The sequence below is a fragment of the Antrostomus carolinensis genome, unplaced genomic scaffold (genome assembly GCF_000700745.2).
Source record: "Antrostomus carolinensis isolate BGI_N321 unplaced genomic scaffold, ASM70074v2 scaffold14900, whole genome shotgun sequence".
NCBI lineage: Eukaryota > Metazoa > Chordata > Aves > Caprimulgiformes > Caprimulgidae > Antrostomus > Antrostomus carolinensis.
The window spans coordinates 1584-10998 of NW_010286559.1; the positions used below are offsets into that span (position 1 = coordinate 1584).

The 9415-nt window shown below is 53.8% G+C and overlaps 1 protein-coding gene across 1 annotated transcript; it reads right to left on the minus strand.

Annotated features, from left to right (window-relative positions):
• Positions 1 to 403: 403 nt before the first annotated feature.
• On the minus strand, positions 404 to 7809 carry LOC104530516 (von Willebrand factor A domain-containing protein 5A-like; the record flags this gene model as incomplete). Its single annotated transcript, XM_010175153.2, is given in 18 exon segments — positions 404 to 483; positions 674 to 800; positions 1013 to 1236; positions 1689 to 1895; positions 2075 to 2256; positions 2606 to 2709; positions 2854 to 3018; positions 3360 to 3468; positions 3962 to 4072; positions 5116 to 5204; positions 5475 to 5602; positions 6025 to 6139; positions 6294 to 6478; positions 6800 to 7007; positions 7113 to 7166; positions 7168 to 7286; positions 7289 to 7363; positions 7737 to 7809. Coding segments are annotated over 18 exon segments (2355 nt in total), but the record flags the coding sequence as incomplete, so codon positions are not given.
• Between the last annotated feature and the right edge of the window lie 1606 nt (positions 7810 to 9415).

Here is a 9415-nt window from a genome sequence, read left to right on the forward strand (position 1 = left end):
AACACTACAAAGTCCACCACTAAACCATGTCCCTAAGTACCATCTTTCACTAAACCATGTCCCTAAGTGCTATCTTTGTGGAGGCCAGTAGCCCATTTTGCCAAAGCTGGATTTGGGAAGGGCAACCACTGGGGAATGTGATGCTTCCTTCCCACTCCCACCTCCACCAACACCAAACACGTTGGAGGCTCTGAACTAGAGGTTTTCTCTTGAGGAGTTCAGCATGATACAGGTACAGCTCAAGTAGCTGAAGACATAAGCAGTGAGAATTTGTCTGTAACATAAAACCCCAGCTGGTAGCAACAGTGGTATCCCAGCATGGTGGGTGAATCTAGGCTATACTTTCTGGCCCTTTTTAGCTCTGCAGGTGCTGCTGGTCTGTAGCACAAGTTATGTGTTGAACTCAGAGCCTGAAGACACTTGGCTCCACGCTGCTCCCAAGGAGAGTGTTGGCCGCCTCCAGGCACTTGTCCAGCTGGGACACTGCAACTGGGGAGAGACAGGGGCACTAGGGGAGTCAGTCAGGAGGGGGAGTGCACAGATGGAAGGGAGAAAGGGGCACAGGACTCCTTCACCTGCCCCCAGGAAATTGTGGTCCTGTGAAGAGGTGAGGCAGGTCCCACTGAGGAGAGAAGGGAGGAGGCTGTGCTGGGGGCTTCAGCACACAACTCACCAGCTTGGCTGCACAGCCAGGTCACAGCCTTGGCCTCCAGCAGCTCACAGACATCTCGGTAACACTTGTTTGGTCTGTGCAGCCAGGTCACAGCGAGCACTGTGGCCCAGATGTTTGGCTCCATGACCTGTAGGAAAACAATGACTCAGAATAGCACTGCTATGCAGTGCTGAGCATCCCTCCTGCCCCCTCACTGCTTCCCCCCTTCCTTTGTGGCTTCTGGTTTCTGATCCCTTCATTCCTTTCTGGCCGCCTGTGTGATGCCAGTTTTGTCACCACCCAAGGGGTTCCCACTGCCCCAGGATGACACTCTGCCACCATAAAAGATTCTCCCCTTACCTCACCAGGCATCTTTTCCTTGATTTCGGCCTCATCGACTTCCAGCACAGAGGCCAGTTCTGAGCTGAGGGCCCAGGAGCCATCTACATTCTGCAGTGTCATCAGCTTCTGGCACTCAGCAATGGCTTTGGTCAAGAAAGGCCCAAAAAATGGAGTGCACATAACAAATGTAAGGGGATCCACATGCTTGAGAGAAGAAATAGATGGTGGTGCTGGTTTACATGCTGTGGGAGAAGATGTGAACAGGAGGGTTGGGTGATCACAGGAAGCTGACCCCTCTCTGTGCAATGCCCCAGAACATTATCTCCACTCTTCTTTGGGCAGATATCTGCAGTCTAAAGTCCCTCCTGCATGTCCCCAAAGCACTTCCATCCACAGCCCTCTCTGGACACCCCTAACTCACCCCTACCTTTGACCATTGCCTCTTCTCCTGGCATTCCTACCCAGCCAAGTCCGAAGATGTCTCTAGACAGTTCCCCAACATATCTTATCCAATTGTGTATTTATGATCCAGCACCATCCCTGTCCCCTCCCTGGGTGTCCCTGAGCTAGGTCTCATATTTGCTGAAAGGGTTGCAGGTTTAAGGGAGGGGTTAAAGGCAAAATTCATCCGTTTCCATGCCATGAGCAAGACATGGCAGCATAACCCTCTATAAGACATTAGATTATACCAAACCTTTTGAGGAAGCCCCTTGCTGGGCCAGGGCAGCAATGCCATGGGTGAGTTGACGGAGGGCAAGCCAAGACTGACACATTGCTATCAGCCAGCCAGGTGGGACCCAGATGGTTGTAGGAAAGCAGGTAGTGCCTTTTATGGAGCCATGAAGCAAAACGATCTGGCAGGGGATGACTGACTGGCGGGGTGGCAACAGTGCCAGGGGCCCTTTGACGGCAAACAGGGAAAGGGGCTAAATTAGGCACATGGGAAAGACGCACCTGGTGGTGATGGGGCCTACCCCATGAGGCTGGGGGTGCCCTGTAGCTGGGGTTCCAGCTTCAGCGGAATGAGAACATCCCATGGAGCTGCCCCATCAGCTCTTTCCCACAAGTGTCTTTCCTTACCTCGATACCAGGTGACCCTCTGTGATGTGCGAACCCCCACATAGCTGGTAAAGGGGCAGATGATCCCTGAAGTGAGGCTGATCTCAACTGCATGATTCCTTAGTTCATCCCCTGGCCCACTCACAGCCTCTGGCAATAACCTCTGCAGCAAGCATCTTGCAGCCAGACGATGCCCAGCCAGCCTGGGGGACAGAATGGGGTGAGCCTGACCACCTGGCTTGTCTCCACGCTGGGGAAAGGTGGACAGAGAGAGACCCTGGACAGCTGGGTTCTCTCCCTTCAGGGGTGAGGATGGACAGAGGGACAACCTGGATGGCTGGGTCCTCATCTGTCTGGAGGGAAGTGATGCCCAGGTTCCTGGGTCCTACCCCTGTGAGGTCAAAGTGGGGAAGAAGAGCATGCTCGGACACCTGGGTTCTCAGCCAGTTTGGGACTGTGTGTGGAAGGTGGGAATGCATAAGCTATCTGGGCCCTCTGTCAGCTGGAGTCCACGAGGGGGATGCATGCGTTTCCCTTAGGACAGGCTCTCACCGGCCATCTCCCTGTGGGCACAGTGGGAATTCAATCTTGTGAGTGACATCCTGGCCATCCAGGCTGTACTGCAAGGTCAGGACCCCCTTGGTCACCGCTGTATCCTAGGAACACATGGGAAGCTACTGGAGCTTACTGGAGACACAAGATGGTTGCTGGGAGATATTGGGAAATTACTGAAAGATTACTGGTGGTTACTGGGAGGCTATTGGGAGGTAACTGGAGATGACTGTAGTCCCAGCTCTCACCTGTGCCTGTCCATGGATCTGGGCATAGAGGAGGCTGTATTGGCCCTGAAAGATAAACTCAGGAGTGCCCCCCAGCACCTCAACCTCCAGGCCACGGGGCAGCATCCAGCTCAGAGACACTCCCTCAGCTGCTGGCTTTAGGGCCTGCTTCAGGCACTTCAACACCTGGAGACAGAGGACAGGACACCACCGTTCGCAGCCCCACCAGGGTTCATCCCATGGCCCCAGTGTTGGGGTTTCCTGGGGGACAGTGGAATGTGTGGGGTAGCCTGCACCAGCTGGGTCCCCTGGGCACAGTCAGATCTGTGGGTTATAGCGGGGCAGAAGCATCTGGGTTCTCAGGGGGGTGGGGTGGTGGGGTAGAGTCAGAGGAAGCCTGAGCCACCTGGGTTCCTTGGGGAACTGGGTCTTGACTGCTGTGTGTGAGCAGTCTGGGTGCTGAGGTGCTTGGAAGTTGGTGTGTCTGTGGAATAGGGGGGGACCTGCCAGGGCTTCTGGGTTCCTACCACAAATGTACTGTTGTCAGAGGTGACGTAGGCAGCTTCACCTCCTGTCTCCACAGCCAGGGCCGTAGCCAGGGCAGCGCTGTCCTCAGAGAAGCAGAAGGAGAAACACCTATGAGGGAAGCAGGGAAAGGTGTCAGAAATGAGAGCCAGAGGTGGGTGCAAGGATGCCAGGATAGAGCTGGAGAACACAGGCTGGAGTTACAGCTCAGAGGGGAACAAGCTGAGGTGCAGAAAAAGGGGACAGGAGGAAGAGTAGGGATGAGAGTGAGGGACTGGGGTTGGAGCTAGGGTTAGACAGGGAGCTGGCAGAGGAGATCTGGGACTTGGGGCAGATCTGGGGGACACATCAGGGTGTACAGCCCTGTGCCTCAGTCTCCCTGCTCACTCTGTGAAGGGTGCCTTGGTTGTGGGGGGCAGTAAGCAAAGACTCTTACATGGGGGCTTGGCACTGGAGGGCTGTGTAGGGTGGGAAGGGTCTTTGGGACACTAGAGGGGCACAAGGATTGGGCCAGGCACTGGTGAACAGGGGCCCTCATCAAGCATGGAAATGACAGGACAACCAAAGGGTGACTAGAGGACTGGGGTCACAGAGTCCCCATTACCGGTGGCTGTTGCGGTGACGGCAGACCTCAGCTGCAATGGCTTCCTTGTCAGGGGGTAGCCCGGCCATGAAGATGAAGAGCTGGGAGACATGGGACATGAGTGTTGGGGTCCTGCTCAGGAACCCCAAAATGTGGAGGGTAAGACCCTCTAATGGAGAGAGTGGCCCAGGAGAGAGACCTCCGTTAGAGAAACTATGCCAGGGAGAGATATCCACTCAGGGACAGAAACCTCTAAAGGTATAGACTCACTTCTCCATTCCCCTACATGCAACAGGATCCTTCTTGTTCCCTTGTGACCACCACATCCCTTGGGTGGCTCCTTCCACCCACACCCCTCTGTCCTTTCTCTTCCCTGGGACACTTGTACCCCCCCCATCTAACCCTGTCACTGAAATCGGGAATAAACTTCTTAACACCAATGTAGTCTTAAGAAGCAGCACTTCTTTATTGCAGCACTGGTTGCACGGGGGATCGCTCCACCTATCGTGCATACCTGTGAGCGCATGGAGTAAAGTTTATATTATACAAAATCATACATAATCATTATATTTCATCAGAATTATAATTCATATTCAATACAATTCTTAGAAATCATTATCATAAAACCCTGCCTTGCTGCACATGCCCATTGAGTCTTGAAATGAGTCGAAGGGCTTCTTTTGCGACCACCACGGACCACCGACTCAAAAGAAAAGACCCTCTAATGACCTTGTCCCAAGGACTTGGCTCAACAGGCTCTTCTTCACATCCCAGTGGTCAGTAAAACAAAGACTTTTCAAGGTTCCATGGGCATTAGAGTAATAAATTTCAATCCTTGCAACACTATGGCGTAGGTGCATTGTTTCTGATTCTGCTATTGAGTTAATGATTAGAGCAGGCCTAGAACTTTACAGTCCCTTCTTATTAAGGCCTTTATGCTTCTCTAGTTCCAAGCTAACAATCCTAACTCAGACGTTTGCTTTAAGAATTTATTTCATAATCAAACCCAATTCTTCTGTTTAGTTTTGATTATTTCATCTGAATACTTGCAACAACCCTGCTCCTTAGCACCCATTCCAGCCCCACAGCACCCAGTCATGCCCCACAATATCCAGCCCTACCCACCAGCACCTAATCCAGCCCCATAGCACCCAGCCTGTCCCATGTTTGCTCACGGGTAGATGCCCACAGAGGTTTCTCCATAGCAGTAGATGTTGAAGTAGCAGCCCAGGGGCAGACTCTTGAGAAGGAAGAGCAAAGAGTCCTGTGGAAAGACACAGCAGGCAGGTTTTGGGAGGCACTGGTGGGTGGTACAGATGCCTTTGCCCACAGTCTGGTACTCCTAAAGCCTCTGGACTCCCCTGGATCACCTGAGCCAGTGCCCTGAGGTCCCCTGGGCACCCGAGGTATTTCAGGACCATTTCAGGTCTCACCAGTCCCCCCTCACATCTCAGTCCCTCTGTCCGCCTGCCCTGGTCCGCTGCCCCTCAGCCTGCTCCTCCACCCCATCCTGGTCCCTGCTCTGTGGGGGTACCTGCACACGCTCAAGAAAAGTGGTGTCCAGGAGGAAGATGAACTCTCCAGACTGGCGCTGCCCAGGCACTGCCTGAGGGATGCTGGGTGCCAGTGTCACCAACACCATGGGATCACCAAGCAGGGAGCCTGGAGGAGGTATGTGGTGAGATGAAGGCCAGACAGGGACCCCTCTCCTCCTCCTGGTTCTGATTATCATTGTGCTTTCAGTTTCCACCATCCCAGAGCCTGTGACACCCCACACTGGTACCTCAATAGCTACTGTACTGTCCAGCAACTGCACAGCCCAGTGCCTCCAACAGAGCTACCCAGTGAGCCCTAACACAGAGCTCCCCATACACATCCTGTCGTATCTGATACCTCACAACAGTGTCCCCAGCACCCCACCCTGGAACCTCAGGACCCAAACTATCCCATCTGAATGCCTCCCATTCCCATTCCCATCCTTGTTTCCAGTGATATCTCACCGCTCAGAACCCCATGTCTCTGTGTGTCTCCATGCTTCCTGCAACCCAGAGGTGCCTCCATGTTCCCTCCCCAGCTGCACTCACCTGGAGCAGCCCCAGGGTCTCCCTTCTCCACCATGGCACTAACTGCAGTAGGTTCTCCAAAGTACACCAGCAGCTCCAAATCATACTCATGCGGGGGGCTGCCAGACAGTGAGACCTGGAGAAGGGGTGTCTGGTCATACAGAGGAGGAGGGGACCAGACCCAGCATTTGGCTCGGAGCACAGGCACTGATCCCAGTGCATCTCCTTTTTCTCAGTGATGACATTCCTCCCCAGCTCCCCCCAGGACCCTGGCACTCAGGAAGACATACCTGTGCAGTGCTGCGGTCCTGGGCAGTGTAGATCAAAGGGGTGAGGGAAAAGTTGGCCTGGACATCGGCCACTCCACGGGGTGACTGCAGGCTAGTGGTGAGCAGCAAGCTGTAGGTCAGTTTGCCAGTGAGACAATTGCAGGATGCAAGGAAAAACGTGGCACTGGGGAGGGCAAAGGCTCTCCCTGCAGGAGTGGCAGCGTGGGCAGGATTTGGCATCCATCTTTGGACATATGGAGAGAACTGGGGGTTGTCAATAAGGTGTATGGAGGGGTCCATGAGTCTGTTTATGGGAAACATGTGTGGGTCTCCTCATGAGCCACAGGGAAGAACATGTGGATCTGTCCAGGGGCTGCATGGAGAAAAAATGTGGGGCCCCTGTGGATGCAAAGGGAAGTTGCATTGTGTCTGTTCATAAAGAACATGGGGAGTCTGTGGCCCTTCTGTGGCGTGTGTGACTGGGAGGGCAGGTTCCTTGTGGGGTCACTCACGATGTAATATTCCACAGGGATGTAGTGTGGGTGGCAGCACAAAACGGGCTGCTCCATCTGGCGCCTGTGACAGCTCTTGGACATAGCACAAGGTCACGGCCACCTCCCTGCCAGGGGACAGGGTGCCCAGGAAGCAGGCAAACACCTCGCCCGGATACTCCGACTGCTCCTGAAGGTATTCCAGATTCTCCCAGCCACCTATAGGCTTGTGCAGCTGCTGGACCTAAGAGGGAAGGAGAGGGACAGAAAGCTGATCACCAGGCAGGCCGTGGGCTGCTCATCCCATGCCCCTGTGGTGGTTCGGTCATTTGTCCCTAGATGGTGGTACCTCATCCCGCAGCATGGCCTGGACCTTGGCATCCTCACTGTGAGCCTGGAAGGAGTGAGTAGATGGCCATGTCGGGACCCAAGGGAGAGACAAAAAGGACTTCTGTGGAGATCTGACTCTTGTTCTGGTAGATGAGTTCAGAGGTTACGTCAACCATATAATCCTGGATAATCCATCCACCACAGCTCTACATAGAGGCAGTGGGCACAGGGGTACGTGGAGCTGCTTCCCCAGCAAAAAGGATCCTGGTGCTGTTGAGAGAGACACAAATCTGTCCATCAGCACACATGAATGACACAAGGAGGTGGTTGGGGCTGCCTCAAGTATGTGTCTGTTCCCATCCTGTAAACCAAGACTAGGTGACCAACATTACTGAGGATCTAGTGCCAGCCTGCTACAGAACAACATCTGACCCCCTCCCAGCTTCCCTTTCCCCCCATACCTCTGTTCCCCACCTGTTTCCTGTAGAGCTCTTGACCTTCCCATCCTTGTTTCACTCTGGGAAGATCCAACCCAGAAATTTTCCCCTACAGCTGCCTATCCTTCTCCTTTCTCTGTCCCCTTTGGGACCATCCCCCATCCCCTAAATGCCCCTCAGCTATTGGATCCCCAGCTCACCGTCACGGTCGTAGTATTTTCCTAGAAGTCCAAAGCTCTGACACCACATTTCTGGAGACCTGCAGACAAGAAGGGTCTCCTGTAAGAGGGGAGATCCACAGAAACCACCAGGCAGCCCCTATTCGTTGAAGATTCCTTGCCATTTCCCCAGTCCTACACACATGGCTGAAAGCCGCAACGCACCATGTACAGCCAGAGCAAGCCCAGGAATTCAGAAATCCCTGTTCATGAGCACTGGGATGTCACCAAGAGTAGCTCTGCATTGAGGAGGTCTGCACCAAACCCCCACCATGGGACAATCTTGAAGAGAACTTAAGGATAGCAAGGGCAGATGGAGGGAAGAAGGTGTGAAAGCAAGAGCAGATGTGTGGATAGATGGATGGATGAGACTGCATTGGGTTGAACAACACATGGCTATCGATCCATGGCTGGCTGGATAGATTGGCAGACGAGGTCCATTCTGGGACAGATGGATGCATAGGTGGGCAAACAGAGAGACATCAGAATTTTTGTTGAAATAGATGGATAGACAGGTGGAGGGATCCATGAGCATGTACTCATCCCAAACAGTACTGTGTGAATGTAGCTGCACAAGAGATCACAGAATCACAGAATGGTAGGGCTTGGAAGAGAACTCTGGAGATTATCTAATCCAACCCCTCTGCCAAAGCAGGGACATCCAGAGCAGGTTGCACAGGATGGCAGCCAGGCAGGTTTTTAATATCTCCAGAGAAGGAGACCCCACAGGCCCTCTGGTCAGTCTGTCCCAGGGCTCTGGCATCCTCACAGTAAAGAAGCTTTTCCTCATCTTCAGGTGGAACTTCCAGTGTTCCAGCTTGTGCCCGTTGCTCCTTGTCCTGTCACTGGCCACTACTGAAAAGAGCCTGGCCCTCTTGACACCCACCCTTTAGATACTGATAAACATTAATAAGATCCCCTCTCAGTCTGCTCTTCTCCAGGCTAAACAGACCCAGGTCTCTCAGCCTTTCCTCATAAGAGAGATCCTCCAGTAGGATCATCATCTTTGTAGCCCTACATGTGAGGATATGTTCATGGAGTAGCATGAGAGGACAGGTTGAAGGTCCAGATAATAAGCAGGAACATGATGGAGACAGAGATGAGGCCAGGGTCCCATGATTGCAGAGCAAATCCCAGAAAGGCAGTGGTGGGAGGGTGGAGCTCAAGTGGTATCTGGCTGCCTTCAGGCCAAGTAAAGTGAAAGGCACCGTCCTCCACCCCAAACCCGTCCACATAAATGAATCTCTCTGGTTCAGCCACATTTGCCTCAATTTCCCCAATTCCTGCTCTGGAGTGACAGGGTGGGGAGCACCACAACATTCCCCCGCACACCTCCCCCTCCCATCATGCTGACAGGGTGGACAGACAGAGCAAATCGGGTGCAAGTCCTCGGAGGAGCAGGGGTTGGGTTGGACGGGGGATGGGTTGGACGGGGGATGGTAGGGGCAAGCTCTCCCCAGGGAGCAGGGACACCAGCAGAGAACAGGGGCAGAATAACCAAGTGAAGCACAAAGGAGCGGACACTCACCAGAACCAAGGGCAAGAGGCAGCAGGGACGGACCGACAGTCAGATGGACGGAGGGAAGAGGAAAGGGGAGAGAGTGAGGGGCCGAGGGATGAGACACAGGGGCAGAGGGGGCGGGACGGGGACAGAGCAAGGGATGCTC